We start from the raw sequence: 21194 nt of genomic DNA, 5'->3' as shown, positions 1-21194 counted from the left end.
ACCCTTGCACTGAGATGAAAAATTCTGCCTACTAAGGATCTCCACTGTAATTTTGGGTTTTTTTCGCAGAACTTTGTGTCATGGCCAATTAGTTCTTCTTCATTTTATTTACTTGTAAAATTCTTTGTAAGATATTTTTATGTAAAGATTTGTGACTAGAGTAAATCCCAGTGTCACAGATTTAACATTGAAGGGTGGAGGTTTTTTCTGCTTATTTTATAAATACCCTGAGATTATTTGCAGCCTCTCAGTTTTTTGCTGTGACACATTCCTGTGTATCAATTAGAGCATGCATACTTTCCTCTTAAACAATTGTGAGCTGTTATTTGCATTAAAGAAAATTAAAAATTTACATTTAGTAAAATAATGCTAAATTTACATTTAGTAAAATAATGCTCAAGGGAGCATGGCAAAAGGTAAAAAAGCAATGTCAAACTGTGACTTGCACCATTCTTTACTCTTCTCCCAAAACCTGCTGTGCAGCTATGAAGCAATTGTTTAAATATACATTAAAAGAGCAGTGAGATCAATGTTTGAAATACTTTTTGCAAATCTCTTCAAATCTACTTCATTTTTATGTCTGACAGAAATATTTGATTTAATGAAACCTTGGTCCCCTATGATTAGAAACTTAGGTGATTTAATGCCTTGTTTTACTGAATAAATGATGATTGGAGATTAAAAATTCCCCATTTCCTTTAGACCTTGAAGCACAAATTTTCTATAAAATTAGCATCTTTATCAAAATGAGCATAAAACTATTCTAGTATATTCTTTCATGTGTCTGTGTTTTAAAAGCATTTGTTTTGTAGATCGCTCATTGTGAAAACAAATTAAGTGCTACTATTGTAATGTAAAAATAAAAAATCTAGCTACAAATTCTAAAACAAATACTCATACTATTCTTCTGTTTAAATTTTATATTCTCATTTTTTTAATACTTGTGGCCTAAGTCTTTAGACTTTTGCCCTTGAGGAGATTGTATTTTTCTATGCACTAAAAACTGTGGCTGAATCTTAATTGCAAGTTAGATTGCTGCAGCAATATAAATACGTAATTGTTTCTTTAGTAGCAATATATTCCATCATCCATATTGAAGTGCTTGTATTTTTACTATGATTATTACTGCATTAAAGTGCTCCCAACAGAGCTCCAGTAAAGGGGCAGGATGCCATTTTGGGGGAAAAAAATACTGAAACATGGCTCCTGCTCCATAGCACTTAGCAGTATAAATTTGTCTCATGGTGTCCATGGCTCATACAGCTGTTGACTGGACTGCATTGCTGTAAAGCTCAGGTACACACTGACCTGTGCCATAGATGTGGCAAGCAACTATTACCCTTTTTACTACCACAGGAGCTCTGTAAAGTGTCTCATAGGACTCAAGCTCATCTGATACTCTTCAAATATTCTTGCTCCTAAAAGCATAGAGATTAGTTTGGCTGGGATGACTGGTTAGTTGTTTCGACAGCGGAAAAAATAGGATGCAATCCAATAGTTAATGGGTTCATAAGAATTGATAGATGGACTTGGCTAAATTGCATAACTTGATTTTTGACAGCTTATGGCTGTAGTGGCATCTGTTCAGGTGCACATTCTGTCACACAGTCACTGTTCTGAGATCCTGCACAAATCCCAGTACGCTGTCTGAATCCTTTCCCACTCACTGTGCTGTCACCATGCTTGGGAGTTAAATACTGGCTACATGTCCCCTCAGCCCAGCTCCAAGCCTGGTTTCCTAATGGAGGAGAGGCTGGGGCTGCAGGCAAGAAGGAGGTGACTGTGCTCTTCATGAGGGCCTGCAGTTAAATAACCATAGGACACGGTATTCATCATCAGATAACACAACCACTCTGCAATAAATCTGCACTTATGGACAGTTTTCTGTATCTCATGAGGCTGAGTTATTTGAGTTATTTTGGGGGTCTGTACAGTGTTTTATATTAATCAGTAAAGAGGGATCACAGAGCATGCCTGACATTTCTGCACAACACCAAACAAGTATATCAATATATGACAAAGCTCTGTGAAGCTGAAGAAGATGCCTCAGAGATTGATAAATAGATCCCCTCTACTTTATTCTAGGGAATTACAAAATAGAAAAGCTCTGAGTTTGCAGCACAGATTTTGTGGATTTCTAATTTATCACACATTCCTCACCCAAAGCAGAAAAAAGGGAGAAGGAGGAAATGGCATGGCAGCCAAAGAAATACAAGCTGAGAGAACACAGGGATCACACAAGTCAGATGTGTGGTTGAGCATATTTCACAATCATTTGCCAACACACCTGAAAACTCCAGGAGATTAATGAAATTGGAAGGTTACTTGTATATGGTTAGTTTAGGATCGTTCTTAGCCAGCATGAGATTAGACACCAGGATAATTTAAGTCTGGATTTATGTCATCTGTTTGGCAATCTGTTTAGGGATCTTAACAAATCAATGGAATGCAACTTTCACCAGACCTGATTTCACAAGGTCTCTTTAGCAAATTTATTATTTTCAACATATCAAATTCCTAAAGTAAAGAACATAGTGAATGGGTAAAGGTGTGCTTAGCTGACATGCATTGTGGGGGTCACTATTATGTGTTCAAAGTATATCCATGAAAATTTTAATGTCTAATGTTTAATTTACCCACAGTATTCACAGAGTGCTTTTCAGGGGACATCAGAAAGAATATATAATTTCTCTTTGATCTGTTATTTTGGGAATCATAAACTTTGAGATAGATGCTATTTTGTCCTGCATTGGAGGTTTGAGTTCAGGTTTCAGAACACAGCTGGTTATCTGTCTGTCTATGTCAGCTTTGGGGACATTTAACATTTGTCATTTGACATTTGTCAAATGAGACGTTCGAGCAGATGAAGATAGTGTCACTGCAAGAATTGGACTTGCAATATGGGACTGCAAGAAAAAAATGATTCTTTACTGTTAATTATCTTTTTGCAGACCATCTTGATGAAAATGCAAAACACCCATCATCCTTCGTTTTTAATCTGCTGGAATAATGTAGTATTTTAACATCTAACATTTAACATGTTAGATTACTGTTAATTATCTTTTTGCAGACCATCTTGATGAAAATGCAAAACACCCATCATCCTTCGTTTTTAATCTGCTGGAATGTAGTATTTTAACATTTGTTAGGTGTGCTTCTTTGGAATGATTATTCAATTTTCTGTAAATTTATTTAATGTTGATGATTTTTTGAGATCATCGACTAAGTCTCAAACCAGATTTTAAACAGTATAGCAAGATCATAGTATCTTTTATGCTTATTACTCTCCGTAAAAATTTTTAATGTATGGATAAGCCTTACATGCTGATTTTTTTGTAAAATATTTAAATTGATGACATGGGTCAATAAATAAAATCAACTTTAAGCTTCACTAGGTTCATATTTGTTAATCAATATTCCCATTAACATATGAACCAGAAAATGTATCATTTGTGTTTCCTATTAGGTCATCTCAACCCTTCAGTGCGCATGCAGCTCTAAGAGTATTCTGCAAATTCATAATTTCATTAACTAGAAAGACTTACAAACAACGAGCCAACATATGCCTGTAAAAGAAATAAATATAGACATAATTTTACTTGGAATTCAAAAATGAAATGTAAAAAATATTCTGGGTTTGATTAGAAAATGTCAACATTAGTAAATAATAAATAATCTTCATTAATACTAATGAGGTCCATCAGTGTAGAGGTGAAATTATTATAAGAGAAGCTGTAGAAGATTTGACTTTGTTCAATCTATAGAAAACTAACCTGCTTACTTAATTTGGCACCTGGAGAGTGTGGTTTGAACACCTTTAAACATGTAGGATATGTGGTTAGATACAAAAAGAAGGAAAAAAAAAGAAATCATATGTATCATTCCCCTATATTAGAAAATGCTGTCATATTAGATTACATTCTGCAATAGTCCTAGCATAAAAACATTTTTTAGAAGTTCCACATACTAGGAATGTCCTTTATAATTAAAAAATAGATAAAATTTGTATCTGTGAAGCCCATATCCTTGATCTTCACTGGAGAAACGTGGGGGGAAAAGAATTCTACCAGTAAGAATGTTATTGAAAAGTATTGAGATCCTGACTAAAATTAAATGGGTACATTTGTTGTAATACTTGAAATACAGACTGTTACTCACTCTACTGAGATTCAATTTCAACAGTGTGGGAATGAAACTTAAGTTGGAATTTCTTCAGTTTGTACATGCAGATCATGGCTTTGATATTGTTTAATTGTAGTTCTAGGATAAAGTTAATTTCCTTTCTGGATATTTCTCATATCCTATCTATCTGTTGTATATTTTCATGTTTTCTACAATCAGTAGCAGAGATGGTGATTTTAATACAGATACACTGTATAGGAAAATGTGATAAACTGGATATACATAGAGAATAGTGGTTTTCATAACAGACATGTCCAGTCAAAATAAACCTAAACAATCTCAAATCTCTAGGTGACAACATGCAGACAAAGAATACAACATTTCATTTGGGGAAGACTGTTTTTACTCATAGGGACATATACTGGTGTCACCAAAAGAGGAAAACAGATTTGCAGTGCAAATAGCTAAACACTCTTTTTCAAACTGAGCAGTATTTTTCAAACTGAATTATATATATTAAACAGGAGTACTTTTCAATTAAATGCTTTATGTACTAAGAGCAACTACATAAAGTCCTAGAGGTACAAATATCTGTGTATATATTAACATAAATATTAAATATATACATGCACACTACATATACATGTTTCAATAACTTGTGTATCTTTGAAAAGAATGAACATTATAATGCCTCTGCCAAATCCATCCTCAGCTCTGACAAGCTGGAAATCAGACCCTACCAATGAACACTGGAGGTTTTGAATACTAGTCGTTGTTAGAGTAATAATGAAAGAATGATGATTTTGCTACTATTTTGTTCAGCTTGGTAAGGAGAAAAAAAAAAGGAAAGCAAAAGAAATTGTCAGCAGGTGTCAAATACACAATATAATTCAACCATGTAATTGCTATTTGCTACTGTTTTCCTATTGTGCTAGTCTCTGTAAAAGACAGTTCTTTCACTGTGTTTTATTTCATACAAATTTTGTGACAAATTAAAAGTAGTACATTTTTGTTTACTTTGATAAGGGCTTCTGTAGAAAACATGCTGAAATGCACTTGGTAATCTGTGAAAAATCTTGACAGGTACTCTTCCTCACAATAGCACCTGCACCATCGCTTTAAATTGCTCCTGTTCTGTTTTCCAAGCACTGCTACAGAAATAAATGCTGTACGTGTAATAGCACAAGACAGGTATTTACACAGTAACAATTTGGTCCAGAACTCTTAATGAAGCAAAGGAGACTAATAAACCCTACTACCTTATTACCAGCCTCAAATGTTAGTGTATTACTACTTTCAAAGTACACAAATACCTGCTGATGCAGTCGTTTCGAGTGCAGACACAGTGGGGGCTCAGTGACAGGTGGCAGGAGGTCCTGGGTCAGTCAGTGTCCTGCTGCAGCCAGCTGAGTGCCACAGCTGGACAGTGCCCCTGCACCACAGCACCCCTGTCACCAAGGGGACCTCCAGGGCCTGTCGATGGCACACTGATAGCGGGGACCATGTCAATAGTCATCACAGGCACAGACCATCAACAGTAAAGCACCATGGCATTAGTATTTCCATGTTTTCCATTTAAAATCAGCAATATGCTGCAGACTCAGAGCATTTTCAGTCATTTTTGTGTGTTGTCATTCATTATGTGCGCTTCAGCAGCGTGAAAGCAGGGTCTGAAAGTGCTGTCCACCAAGCAGGATTGCAGAGAGCAGGGCCAACGTCAAGACTGTAAGAATAAAATAATCAAGGCATGCCAGAATCTGCAGAAGCAATAGGTCTTAACTGTCTTTAACAGAATTTGAAGCATAGGAGGTAAAGACTTAAACTGTAAAAGATGTGTAACTGAGGGCTGGAGCTCGGTGTGCTACCTACCCACAAACATTTGTTTGTGATTTGTTTCCGTTACTGTCTGACTTTCTACTATCGTCTGATCTCAAAGGCCCCCTCATGAGGATGATTTCACCATAATTAGTATTTCTCCATAACAATGAAAGCTAAACAGCAATATTAATAAAAGGTCAGAAATCTCAAAAAGGGAGAATTAATTATGTACATATGTTGAAAATATGTATTACTCATAACTCGCACAGTTGGTTTTTTTTAATAAAGTAGTGTTTTTCTTGATATGTCAGGACTCAATTGTGTAAAGTTTCTGGAAAGCTCACCCTTTACTAGCAATAAAATGCACTGAAATTCCAGGCAAATAGAAAATAAACCTTGCTGAGAGGTTGTCAGTTTAAAAGTGAAATTTGTGCTAAAAAAGCCCTACTTGAAAAATTTGACTGATTCTTTTTACATTGAATGGGGGTGAAAACAAAATGGTAAGTTTAAAAAAAAAAATTTGTTTTTTTCTTCCCACAAAGTGAGCCCAAAGTGCAATGTTAGGGCTGATGATTTCATTCCCTGCCTCCCAAACTTATTCTTTTCAGTCTGGAAATAGTTTTTTTAAAAATGTTGTTCCCTTGAAGTATGGCTAATGTTGATTACAATGCTTTATATTCCATAGGTATATTGACTCCTACCTGTTGTGAAAATAGACCCCAAATTCTATATTTCCCCTTTTAAACATACCTGGTTGTAAAGCTCAGAACCTGCAATTGCTGAATGGAAAAACTAAAGCATTTCAAAACTAAAGTCTTTATGGAGATTCCTTTTTATCTACTGTTTCAAAAGACTTTGTGTGGATCTAAAGGTTTTGTTCATGAAATCAGAATGTGCTATTTATGATACCCTGAGGAGCATCTCGTGTTCTCTCTCTGAAATGCTGTGTATATATCTAATAGTCCTGTGCAGTTCATTTGACCGTGATACTGAACCATACTGAGATTTGTTTCAATGTCGGAAGATGACATAAGCAAATTCAGTGGTTTAAGGTAGGAAAAGTTTATGGAAAATGGCTTTTCAAAGGCTTAAAATTGTTTCATTGCTTTTATAGAATCTCAGAACCATAGAAAGGTTTGAGTTGGAAGGGAACTTAAAAATAGTGTGGTTCCAACTCCCCTGAACAGGCAGGAATGCCTTCTACTGCACCAGGTCACTCAGAGCCTATTCCAACCTGGCCTTGAGCACCTCCAGGGATGGAGAGTCCACAGTCTCTCTGGGCAACCTGTTCATAAAGTGATGAGGCACCAGAGCCTTATAAGAAGTAAAGAATTTCTTCCTAAGATCTGAGCTAAACCTGCCCTCCTTCAGTTTAAGGGCATCCTGTTTTTCTATACAGGAAAGTACATTAAGTATTCCTAGAAAACTTAATTGACTTAAGACTGAAACTGTAATGAGGTAAAAAACGGCCACTCGAACAAGTTTCAGCAGCAGAGGCACCTTGTCATTTAGTACTTTGTGTGTTTAGAAATGGATTCTGATCTCACAACTCTCAAATAATTTTAAATTAATTAATTTGCAATACACCCAAAATAAACATGTAGGGTAGTGCTTTTCCTGCTTCATTTTGGTCTGATGAGAGGCTTCTTCAGATCAGTACTGGCTTATGTGTTCATCTTCTGTTCTATGCTCTATGTTAATATTTGAAATCATTATTCCCATAACACCTGGATTCAGGCTATTAAGTGTATAGGCATAATACATAGATTTGGCCATTTATGGAAATGGAGACCAGTTCAAGTTATGAGTCTGAATTGCTGAATCCTAACTTCATTTAAAAAAGCATGATTCAATGGTGTCTGTAGATAATGGACACAAATTCTGCTAATTTAGAGGGAATTTATATGGGTAGTATAGTGGAGGTATTTACCAACATTTTAAAATCAAAAACCTGGGTTTTAGGAACATTGAAATTATTTATTAGTTGAGACAGAAAAGCAGAAGTTGTGTAAGGTTATGCTCAGTATTATTATGACAGAGTAGGGGTTTTGAAACTGTGCCATTTGTTCTGAAGTACCTTTGACACCTGGAAGATAGAAAGAAAATTGATGGAAATTCTTTAAGGTTTTGATGTGCCTTGTGAGTCATAAAACTAACATGCAAAAGCAAGAAGAACGTTGAAGATCAATATGCCTGTGAGAAGAGAAGAAGCTGAAGGAATATGTTTAGATTAGGGGTTGTTTTCATGGACTTAAGCTACAAAAGTTAGAAAGATCCAACTAGAAAACTAATACTCTTCATTTGGTTCTTAAACTGACAATGATTTCTTCATTTTTCTCAATCAAGAAAAAAAAAACTTTTCAGTTCTGCTGAATGAGCTTGGCAAAGAAAGCAGAGACCCAAATGTTGACTTTCTTTAGAACTCAACTGGGGAGAGTCTTGAAATTTTACTCTTGTTTGGAGTCACATTGAAAGGCACTACTGTGGTCCAGATCAAGTGTGCTAAATAGGAAAATAATGTTTGTGATTGTAGAAATGGAATATAATCATTTGAGATCCACAAGCAGAAGCTGATAAGGACAAAAATGTGATGTATTTGATCATATTTTAGAAGGTATAATTTGGACTTCAGCGTTTATTTAGGTTGATTGTCCAGTTTTGGGTACAGCAATCCTAAATATATTAAAGATATTTATCCACATTTATTTTCTATTAGTGTCTTAGGGCATGGGAGTGTGAGGTGCCATATTTTGATTTGTTTTCAGCAGCTATGGTGTCATCCTCAAGAATACTACCTTTTACTTTCCAAAACAAAGAACATAGCATGGAAACCATTAGGAATTTAACGTTAGAGGTCAGATAGTATGGAGGTAGTTGGAAAGCTGTCTATGGACATGTTTTGTCTTAGATATTTTTAGCTGGTTGTCAAAAACATAAAAACATCAGTAGAACAATAGGCATTTCTCAGAAATAATATTACAAGATTTTATTTGCATTGAAAAATCATTTGCTTACCTAGATCTCTGCTATTATTGCTGTGTGCTATTGTAATGATCATTAGAATTTAAGAGGTTTTGGAGTCTTCCTAGGAAACATTTAGTCATCTGTGTCTTCACCCAAATCATCAACCCTTCTTCCATGTTTTGGCAACCTGTGAAAAAAGTTACACAAATGGTTTAGTGATTAAATGAGCACATTTGCAAATAAAAATAGCACATTATTGAGAGTTAAATCAGTAAAAAGTAAGTAATAAAAAGGAATATGATAACAATTAAAAACTTTTCCTTCAACAAATTAAAAAGCAAAAATTTATCTTTACTTGTAAGAACTGAAGAATTTCCATGCTTCCTTAGGAGCGCTAATTCTGCCTTAATATATTCATTAAATTAAGACTAGAACAAGTATGAAAACCATTTAGCTGTGTGGTTCTTCACAGTTTAGATCTGTTATCTGACTACCCAAGAGCTGAAATTTCTGCAATGTGCCAGACTTCAAAATCTTTTTTGTTCCTGTATATATTTGCTCTGCATTCATTACAGTAATAAAATCATTGAAACTGTAATGTTTAACAATGATAGATTTTTGGCAAAGTGTTTGTTCCCAAGAATTAAAAAATCAAGAAAATTCCTCCAAATAATAATACACAATATTGCATTATTTTATTTGCCTGTCATCTAAAAGGGACAATTGATTTTTTTCTTATTTATTTACTTACTTGGAAAGGGGTGGTACCTAAAGACCCATAGAGGCCAAGAATATGTGATAAAATGACAATGTTTTGCACTAGTGATTAAAGAGTATTCTTATTCAGCTAAAGAGCTGTAAGGATTTGTGTAGATACAGGTGATAATTCAAAATGAAGGCATAGCGATGGCTACTTTTTAATGGATCAGCAAAAGATTATCATATGAAAAAGCCTTCTATATTGATGCCTGTAAATTAATATATCCTATGATTTTGCATTTTTAATGTTATATGTAGTTGTTCTATATCAATCAAAATTTTATATGTGTGTTGAAGAATCTCACTTAATGTACCTTAAAGTATCTTTTAGCACTAATTGACAGCTAATTTTGTTTGGTGGAAGTCATAATTTCAGTAGTTTTGAAAACTATTTGAACCATAAAGAAAAAAAAGTGAGTGAAGCTATTCAGAAAACAAACCACATCAAAATATTGAATTACTGATTGTGTAAAAAGCAAGACTATGCTAGTGAGATTATACCAGTCCTTTTTCTGTTATTTGATACAGACATAATTATCTTATTTACAAGCAATGTTTTAAAGTTCAGTGTATTTGTACAACCCCCAAAGACACAGATTGTCTTAGACAGTTCTAATTCCCACTCTTGTAGTTCCCTATAATTGCTTGGATTAAATGTTGCCTTCAAGTCTTGGTCTTGGCACTGAAATCAGTGGGAATATATGATTTCTACAGGGGTTGTAACTTGAAATTTTTAGTGAGCAGTGAATTAGCCTGCTCATCAGAATCTCATATTACAGCAATTTTCAACATTTATATTAAGGAAGAATTTTTTAAAGTGGTGTTCTTACATCTCAGATGTTGGTCAGAGTGATTAAAATGGTCTTATTTTATAAAATAAGCACTTAAATATAACTTAAACACATTTGAAAAAAAGGTTTCAAATTAAAATTAAATTATTCACATCAAAGTAAGCTTATCTTGATGTCAATTAGAACTAAATTTAACTTATTTTGATTTAATAAATGTTACACAAAATCTTGGCTGCTGCACCTGGTTACCAGGTAGTACTACCTAAAATTCTCCCTCCTACCCCATGGTTTTTTATTCTAGGACAGGATAGTCTTTTAGAGTGTTTCTGACTCAGGACCTATGCAGACAAAATATAGTGACAGAAGCTTTTAAACTTACACCAGCTCTCCAAAAATGCATCCTACATTGTTCTGCTGTGTTTAATACATAATGTTATTCATCAGGTAAACCATTTACTTTATGTGCTCATAAAAGCAGAACAATACAGACATATCTAACTGTGCAATTTAACAAAATTTATTGTTCATGTTAGCCAGATCTTCCAGCTTATCGTAGTCTACAATGTAAAAAATAATTAGGACCTAAATCTTTCTATGCTGTTTATTGCCTGAGAGTAAGCCACAAAGGCAGAGAGAAAACACTTTCCAGTAGCTTCATGGGAATTTTAGTAGCATTACCAATAAATAACCAATATTTGAAATACAATAAAACCTACTTCTGTATGTGCTAAAGCAGTCATTGAATAGTAGAGGGTGTTAGCAAATATGCTTTTCTCAACGAAAACCACATAAAATATATGTTGCTGTTACTAACAGATGGGAGGCTGACAGAAAACTAGCACTTTATTTTGCACCACCTGGGTTTGATTCATAGCCTCTTGGTACTGTTTTCCTGTAGCACAAGTTTGGCATTCATTGAATTCGGTATAAAAGAGTAAGTCTTGTTCTCACAGTGTTGAAAAAATCAATGGCTAACTGCTGTTTCATCTTTCAACCAAAAAAAAAAACTGTCCTACCACAAAAGCAGGATAGGAGACAAGACAGTGTTGACTATCATGTCATTTGTTCCTTTGCATCTTTAATGGCCTTAAGATTTCATTAGTATGTTTGGGTTTAAACCTCTCTGCCTATAATGACCTAACTTTGCAAATACTACAAATGCCCAACATAGGATTGAATTGTTAATAGATTTTTTTAATTGCCTTCTCGGTATTTTTCTGGTTTCTTATGTATATTTACCACTTATTTTCTTTCTTTTGCAGATTGTAGCTTTGCGTGAACAAAATGCACACATTCAAAGGAAAATGGCAGCTGGGGAAGGGTCTGCTGAATCAGAGCATATTGAAGGAATGGAGCCAGGGCAAAAGGTTCATGAAAAGGTATAAAAATGTTAGTTGTCATTAAATCTAACAATCTGTATGATAAATAATCAGGCTTTAGATTTTAGTAATGTATTTTATGGGGTGTCTGTTTGGAGTATTGTCTGCCTACTGAAACCAACATGAAAAAAATGAGCTTGTTTAAATGGAAAACAAATGCAAATGGGCAGGTCCTTGCTCTTTGATAGGGTATTGAGTTAGATCCATACTTATAACTAACCTTTCTTGGAATTTTTTGCATTATGCATTACAAGTACTATATGCTGCTGAGTGATCCTTTCTATGTTACATACAGAAGAGCAAGGTATAGTGGCATGTGTATGTGGAAGGCTGTATATGCAAACATTCCTGAAAAAAAAAGAGACCCTAAGGGGATAACAGAGACCTAAAAACTATAAAAAGTAATTTTGCTCTGTGCTGCCTATAGATATTCTTCCAATTTGTGTCCATGCTCGTATAGAGAGAAGCTACTTAGGAGTCCTTCAGTAGGAAATAGATATGTAGAATTCAGGCCAAGTATTTGCTGCTTAATGCAGGGAGACAACAAAATGTAGAGACTGATTTAATAAAAAAGGTTTTCTCCTTAGCCTTGGATTTCCACATTGATAAAAACCAAATTGAGCATCTTCCTCTCTTGCTTCAGAATTAATAAATTAAAATGATAGCATAACATAACATTTGGCAGACAGCTGAAATGAGTAGAGCTGCTGCTTGGATCTCTAATTGTGCATTTTTGTGTAATGCCATATGATGAACAGTGGCATAAATCATACTTAGAAAAAATAGCTGTCATCATTATTTATTTTATAGTCAATCCAATTTACAATGGTGCACTCACAGTGCAGGCCTTAATTTTACACATTTTGCAGTTTATGTGTGTTTTCCTTTGAGTAATCTATATGGTTGAGAAACACACAGTGAACAAATACTGTTCAGCTACACTCCCCTTTCTGCAAAATCTTACAGACATATCTGTGAAATTTTGATAAACAGTGTTCACCCCACTCAGTTGTGCTTTTAAATACAACTACACTGTTGAAAAAAATCTCTGATTTTTCACTTTCTTTGCAAGCTGTGTGTTCTGATTTGAGCCATTGGGTCCACTGCTTACAAGCAGAACTAAGTAGAAATAAGACTATCCTTCCTTTAAGAAATCTTCATTTTTAAACACTATTGAGAGGAATGAAATCCAACATAACATATTATTATCATAATTTTTATTGAATGTTTCTAGAATATTTTGTCTAGAAAACATCTGTGCTTCCTAATAAAAACAATTTAGGTTGGTTGGGTTAAGCTGAAATAAAGGTTTTTGGCCCTTATGGTAATGGAAGCATACTGGGTAGGGAGTTAAGAGGAGGCTGTATTGACACCAGATGAACCAGTGCACTCTAATTCACATCCTCTGCACTAGCTGCTCTCTACTTTTCTACGTTTACATTGGTGGCCACCATCAATTCCTTATTATTTAGGAAAGAGAAACTTAAAAGCTGGAAAATATAGAAACTTGCAAAGACACCAACTTGCACAGAGAAGAGCTTTAAAGGACTTTGAAAAATTGTTTCAAAGAACACCTGACAAAGATCACCTGCTTTGGGAATTAAGATGCAACCATTTCTGTTATCAGATATTCTCCTACTTAGACCTGTGACCACTTGCTGCCACCCAGATCCTTCACTTAATCTCTGAGGACAATTGCCTGATTTCCCCACAGGCAAAAGCCAGGAAAGTGAGAGCTCCCAGTGAATATGGTACCCATTTGGAAATCTAGGGAGGCAACTAGGGGTGCTGCAACGGTGGGACTGAACAGTCAAAAATAATATACTGTGAATAAGGAGTTGGTTTTCACATAAGGTCATTATTTCCTATTGGTATTTCAGCTTCCTCAAGAACCATGAAGATTTAATTATTCAGCAAAACAGTATTTTCAGAAATTATCATATGCAAATTAGGAAGCATTAAAGTTGCTTTGAAAACAAGGAGGTCTTCTGATGTTGTACACCTTAAATGTCCACCATTACAGTATCCCTTTCAGCTGTAATTGTATTTTGCTTGTTTCCCTCTCATAATGGAGAATATTCCTAAATTAGGTTCCAGGTATTTTAATTCAAACATAAAAAAATAATTTCAATTATTCTTTTGATGTTAATAGAGTTTTATCAGAGATTAATTAGCTTGACAAATGACTATTTGTATCCTCAAAGATGCCATACATGTATCAAAAAGTGTCCTGCTTGAGAAATCCACTTCAGCATGGATTTCTATTATGCTGAAGGCACAAAAGCTAACTCTTTAAGTGAACTGTAAATCAGGGCGTTTGTCCTTGGGAGCACACTGGTCCTACCTATAGTAAGGGCAGTTTTACCAAGAGAAATTGGTAATCCCTTTCAAAACAATACCAGAAACAAATGGAAACAGATGCATATACCAAGAGAGGTGAAAGAGCCTGATATTTCTGGTGCAATGAAGACCAGATGCTACATTTTATGAGAAATTCAGAGCCTTATATACTTACTTTTTGCAAGAATTAAACAGCTGGCTCTATTTTGCTTTGTAATAAACCTCAGGCTGTCACATTTAGCTTATTTAAGAGTCATGTTTCTTCTTACTCATAACACTGACATATTACAATAATTAAATCAAATGTTCAAAATTAAATCAGTAAATTATGAGTGCAAAAATCTATGAAAACATTGACAAAAAATTGTAGGCATTGTATTCTGTAGGAGTAAAAGGTGTTTTGCCAAGGCAAACATAGTGGGCTAAAATGTTCAGAGTGCAAATCAAATACTATTAATAAAAGTAACAAATGTCTTTCAGAACAATCATCAGAATCTGTTCTGGTTTTTGGATTTGATTATTTTTGGATTTTCAGATGTTTTTGTATGATTGATAGAAATCTGCAGAAAACTTCTAGTTTCAGTTTTCACTGAAAAAACTGAACAAACATACACTCCTTTGTTTTGAATGAATTAATAAAAAAAATCTTTCAACTGGCAGCGTAGTGAAATGGAAGAGAAAGGAGGTGAAGGAAGGGCCTGTGTATAAATCTGATGTATAAAAAATATTGGGAGCTTTGATTCTTGCCCCAAAGCTTCTACATTCTACATTAGAGAAATAATACAAAATACATTTGATAAGCAGATAATGAGTTTTGTTTGGATATCTTTCTGTTTTTTAAATAATATCTTTCTGTATTAATCATGATAATGCTAATTAAAGAATCATGTGCTGAGTGGTCCTTAATGAAGGTTGATGGCTTGGCACACCTGGGGAGGTGAGGGGTATTGGCTGAAAGGAAACATGGGTAAAAGCTGCAGCTGGGATTAGAAGCCTTCATGAATCCAAGGACAGTATGGAGTGTTCTTTCAGAAAGAGTCTAGGCAAGTATTTTGTAAATACTGTTCTGCTTAATAGTTGAGTTTGGCTGCATGACTCTGAATACTTAATGCCCCGCACTGTAGCATACAGAGCTGCATTACTTATGCGTAGTTTAAATGATAAATCAATAGACTTCTCAGATCTTTGTCAAGAAATCAATTCTTTCATCGTTTCATATAAATTAGTGTGCCTTTCATTCATACAAGTTTCCTTTCCTTTTTACCTAGTAGAAACCCCTATATGCTACTACATATTAAGCCTGTTAAACCACAGCCTTAAAGGGGGAATTTCACATTTCAAGTACTGTGATAGCTGACAGCATTGCTGTCAGCAAGGCTGACTGACCTTTGCTGGCTGATTTACTGCAAGGGGTTGCCAGGAGATAATTTCTAGTGGTAGAATGGGGAGGCTCCTAAGAAAAAGATGCTAGTCAGAGCAAATGAGAATTGATTTTGTGTGTATAGTTTGGTTGGAACAGCTAGATAGCCCTTAAAATAAAGGAGCAGTAACTTGATTTCTGTCTGTGAGAGCTGAGAAAGTCTTCTAATGGTGTGAAAGAGAAACAGGCAGGCATTTTGGAAGGGACCAGCAACAGGAAAGAAAAAATGCCCACCCATCAAGTGAATGCCCTCCCATCCCTCATTTTGCAAAAGGACTAAAGTGGGACAGATGATCACCGGCATCAGAAAGATGAATAAGAGCTGAAAGCAGATCAGGAAACAGACATTCTAGATCTTTAAATTAGTAACAAAACTAGGAATCTTTTGGTGGCTTTTGAAAGAGCAAGAAAGTGAGGATGCTTAGAGAGAAAAGTGCTAGAGAAAGTATTTTTACATCAGGAGTGGGGTAGAGAAGGAAAATTTCAGTTGAGAGAACATTGTAATTGCTAGCTAATTAGAGGTTGGAGACAATTCATAGTAATTGAAGAGGAGACCTCTAATGATCAGATTACTGCCTGACACAGACCAAAACGAGTGAAACAACCTAGAGAAGCAGAATAACTTTCAAACACAGAGGCAATCAACCACTTAGAAATGACTGTGACAGCTTAGGTTCAATGCTACTGGTTTTGGCATAGCTTTACATGCTCCGGTTTGTGTGCTGGTTACATGGATGATGGTCATGCTCCTTTTGCTTGTTTAGTTGTCCTTTGGGTTTGGTCTATTGCATAGCAAGGTGTCTCTGCTAGTATCAGTTTCTTTGAATATTTTGGATGAGGCATTTGAATGGAATGGGGTGGAAGAACTCTATAGTAAAAAGCATCCTCTGTTAACGTATTTATTCTTACATCTCAAAGAGCATCAGTAAGTATTACTGATTACTTGCAGCATTGATTTTTATTCTTGCTTTCATAAATGTAAATTATCTGTATAATTTATCTTGGTGGTTATTTTACTTACTTTTAGATATTCTTATACTATAGAATTCAGATAGTTTTATTTGACCTGTGAAGTAAACTGTATTTCTGTCTCTTCCCTGATGATGTGGCCTTCATGACCAGATTGTCTAAGTTGAAAGGAGCATCTCCATCATTACAGAGCTAAAAACAAAAAATATTTTTTTCCCCTGGGATTTGGGACAAAATTTTCCAAATTTCCATGTGAGGACTATGGTGCAATGGGGATTGATGGTGCATGAACTTGCCAATACTCTTCTAAAAAAAGAAACGTCAATTAGTGTTATTCACCATTTAGAGAGTGCCCTAGTAAAGAGTAGACAAAAGGCAAACAATTTTAGGGTTTAAATAAACAAAATCACAAATAAAAAGGGAAAATACATACACACAAAACCCCAACCACACAACCCAGTGCTTACACCATAAAAATACTTGTCTGTTCTAGGAGTTCTAAAAGACCAGAGTTCTGAATTTTTAGATTACTTTGAATTATTCAAAGGTAACTTATGGTTAGACAGAGTTTAATTTAGTTCTCTGACATGGAACTGCTTGTGGACGTAGGCATCCTGTGAATCACTTGTGCTCGTACTACCAAAACTAAGGGGCACAAATGAGGAGTTCCGTCATGTTAGTGAGTCCTGTCTCCTCTGCAGGCTGTTCAGAGATAACCTCATGAGATGTTATTGGTTTCCTTCTCACCACTCTCTGAGGTTGAAGTCTAGCACAAAATATGTAATTAATTACTGGTGGATAGTATTTAGACCAAATATTTTGTGTCAGCTGTTTTACAGCTGGAGAGAAAATATCACCTGGAGGTGCTTTTTTACTGGTTTTGGGATTTCCTTTAAAAAATTAGATTTTCATGTACATTTTACCACATATGTAATTGAACGTAAGTTCTTCCTACAAAGTAAAATGGAAAAGAATTTCGGTAAATAACCCGGGAAAATTTTACCATTTCTTTTGTGAACTTCTGTAAACTGGTGTCCCTACTGTTTCTTTGGGTTTTTTTAATTATTTTACCTTATGTGTAACTCAAATTAGTTTGCCTCCAGTGTTATTTTGCTAGGGTTTAATTGAAAGGGCAGTATTAATTAGATTAACAGAGACTACAGTATTCCAAATTATCCTAAATTACAATTTACAATTGTAATTTACAATTAACAAACCAAATTTACAATTTCACATGGTGTTCCTTTTACCATTGTTATTGTTTTTTTTCTAGTAACCTAGTCTGCAGCTGCTTTTTCTTTTATTATCTCATGTACAGAGAAGCAGCAATATAGGGGGGGATTTATGGTCATTTGTAATCCTCCAATTTGCTGTTGTTTTCCTTGGTGACACTCCTATGTGAGCAGCAGGTTGTCTTACTGCTGTGCTTTTTGGATGTTGAAAGAAAACCATGTTCCAGCAATGTTATTTTGCTTTTCATTCTTTTCAGTGTTAGGGAATATTTACTTTCCTCCTCCATTTCCACAGACCTTAAGAATTAAAATTTTACTTCTCCCTCGAGATATTTCTTGTTTATTCCCTATTATCCCCTCATTCTTGTCTCTGCAGTGTGTCACCTGTTATAGTTAGTACCATCACTGTTATCAGATTTACTTGGTGTTCGAAGTAAATCCTTTCTGTTTCTCCTCTTATCTTGTTTAACTGTATTTGAGTGAGAGTAAAGGCTTTCTTTATGAAGGAAGAGTATATTTAAAACCCATAGTAACAACCATGTTATTTGTGCTATATCAGGTATTTATCTAGTGTGGTGATATGGTAATATAACAGAGAAACAAAAAGCAAAAATAAAATCCTAGCTTACAAAAACCTACAACAGGCATACTCTTGCTATTGCTCTTTCCCTCATTCTTCCCATGAGAGAAGGGATGCAAGTGCTGCATTGCTGGGCAGAGGTGTCATTGCTCATAAACCTTTGTTTGCTCTTACCTAGCACAAGAAAAGATGTCTTAAGCTTCTCTTGAGCCTTTCAGTCCAATGCCAACCAGATTTGTCATGTGGCTGAGAAACCTGTGGCAAGGGCAGGAGCAGAGGCCAGAGCCCCTCACAGTGTGTGCAGCAGGTGAGCACACACTGCAGCTGTGTGCACCTGCCTTGTCTGTAGGAGGCAAAAAAGATGAGGGGGGATTTCGTGATGATGCCACTTCTGCAGCATTGCAGTCTCAATAAGTAAATGTGACAGAAACAGATGGACTATTTCTATTGGGTAAACCAGCTAGCAAAAAGCCCTCAAAGCATTGAAGCATGTGAGTTGTTTGCTGCATTTCTTTTTTCGAGGAAAAGTAGCCATTGGTCTTAGATTCTTCCATAAGAACTAATTGAACTTAAGGAGTGTGTCCATATGTAGATTTTTCATGACCACTTTTTATAGACAGCATCCTAAAATTTGTTGAAGACTTCATCTGGATGGTTAACTTCTAAGAGAGACCTAGGAACCATGTACATTTTTTTATTTTCTCTGCTAGAATGTTTTGACTAGTTAGAAAGTTTTCTTTATCATTCCTTCTTTAAAGATTTCCTAGTTGTTTCTGATTATTTTCAATACTTTCTTTTCCACCACCCCAACTAATTTGACACCATTTCTTTCATTTTTGGCCGTTTGGGGTAGTATATAGATATGATAGTTAAGAATGCCTATTTTGAAACTTTTTTTTTCAGTTTGCTTTTCTGAAAAGTTTTCCTGTAGTGCTTCAGGTAATAATTAGCAGAGATCTATTTGATTTCATTGTTTTCAAGATTCAACTAATAGTTTATTTACAAAGGATTGTAATTAATATACAGCAACAACTTTGTAACTGATTTATTAATGGCAAGGTGTTGTAATTGATGGACAGCATCAACAACAAGAAGCTTCTTGAATACCAGGAAACTAAAAAATTCAACCAGATTTTAAAAATTCAGCCAGAGAAGAAACAAGAAAAATAATCAAACATGTATGTTATTCATAAAACTGATAATAGAGAAGATGCTGCAGTTGTGTCCTTCCAGCATATTCCATAGAAAATTTCTCTGGAGAAGGGGAGGCTCCTCCTCCTTTCACTAATTCAGAAAATTAATTTGAATCACCATCTACAGAATGCCTTTTGCTTCTGCTGACACAGCTTTTTTCACATTCTTGTCCCAGCTGTTCTCGTGGGGGAGGGAGAAGAGAAATTATTACCATAACTGTTGGTAAAAGCCCTCCTTAAAAACTGAGGAATGTTATATCAGATATTTCTTGAATTAATACTTAATGACTTTCTACCTGTGGTCCTTCAAAGTGGTTGCTATATGTGATGTACCCATATAAAGGATATGCCATAAAATAATAACAAGGCATAAAAGTGACAAAATGTCAGTTAAAATTCCTTGGTAAACTTTTAAAGTATGCTTCAAAATTCAAAATATACCAGATTTTAAACTGAGTTTTTAAATTTTTATTTGTGTCTTTACTGAAAGCTTTTTTCCTGATCTTACTAAGGAAAACTAAAATGTTGATGTTTGTAGTAAGTTGTAAATTTAAAATACCAACCCGCTCTGTATATGAATACAGGAAAAATTTAAAACAAAGCTGAATGATTATTAGAATGAAATCACTTGTGAAAAGAGTTCATCAAAGAACTACGAGGGAAGTTAATGTGCATAGATAAAAATACCTGCATAGATAATTGTCAATCACAGCACTGGCTTAGTGGTTAGAGACAAATTCTAACTGCAGTATCACTTGTCTTCCAGAAATAATAGATACTAAGTTAGTAGGAAAAATATTGCTTTTCAGATTTAATTTATATGTGGTTTAGTTTAATTTATATCTTAGGGAAAAAATGCTTCATTAATGAAAAGAGAAAACTTCTCTTGTAGTGAACATACCCCCAGATACCACAGGTTGCCATTTCATAATTATGAAACCAGGGTATATGTCACATAAGGTAGATGAATACATGCCATTTATTGCATTTGAGATTTGGTATTTGGCTTATTATAACTTTGCAGCATTCCTGGACTGCTCTTCACAGAGCTCTAGGGCAATTCCATGCAAAATAAGATTTGTTATCCTGTGAAAACTGCTAAAATTGCTGTATGAGATTATAACTGTAAAACAGATTATAATTGTCATAGATAAAAACTTTATCTTAAATTTTCAAAGTATGATGGTTTGGCTGTCTTATCCTGTTTGAATATTTGAGTAATATTTACTTTGTGACTGCTGCATATTAATAGCATTTTAATTCAAGCAGAATAATTGAACACTATCAAATACTAAACAAAGTGTAAGTAAGTTTTTAATTTGCTATGGTCATCTTACCATAGTGTCCTGAAAGTAGATCAAAGATGGCTCAGAAGCTAACATAAAATATCTAAAACATAATTAGTTAGTATAAGTACAACTTGGAACTGAGTTACTTGATGTAGTGAATTTTTAAAGTAAATTTATTCTGTGATGAACAGTGGGGCAGGTGATCTTGATCTGGATTCATTTTGTGGCTGATTGAGAAAAGAATGCAGTTAAAGCTATTAAATAATGTTCCTAGTATGTGCTAGATGATTTCTATATAAATGTATTTTGACAATAATAATACAAAGTTCTAATGAAAG

At 34.7% G+C, this 21194-nt stretch overlaps 1 protein-coding gene across 18 annotated transcripts in view; it reads left to right on the top strand.

Annotated features, from left to right (window-relative positions):
- Nucleotides 1-21194, top strand: part of PPFIA2 (PTPRF interacting protein alpha 2) — a 286017-nt gene that overhangs the window by 197597 nt on the left and 67226 nt on the right. For all 18 annotated transcript variants that reach the window (XM_039703927.1, XM_039703924.1, XM_039703940.1 and 15 more), the window contains one exon: nucleotides 11717-11833. In XM_039703927.1, the coding sequence (XP_039559861.1) occupies nucleotides 11717-11833 (117 nt within the window). The remainder of the gene's footprint in view (nucleotides 1-11716; nucleotides 11834-21194) is intronic.

This window comes from Passer montanus, unplaced genomic scaffold, assembly GCF_014805655.1.
Source record: "Passer montanus isolate IOZ18808 unplaced genomic scaffold, ASM1480565v1 scaffold17, whole genome shotgun sequence".
In the NCBI taxonomy this organism is placed as follows: Eukaryota; Metazoa; Chordata; class Aves; order Passeriformes; family Passeridae; genus Passer; species Passer montanus.
The sequence above is the reverse complement of the archived record's forward strand: the minus strand, read 5'-3'. Positions and strand labels throughout refer to the sequence as shown.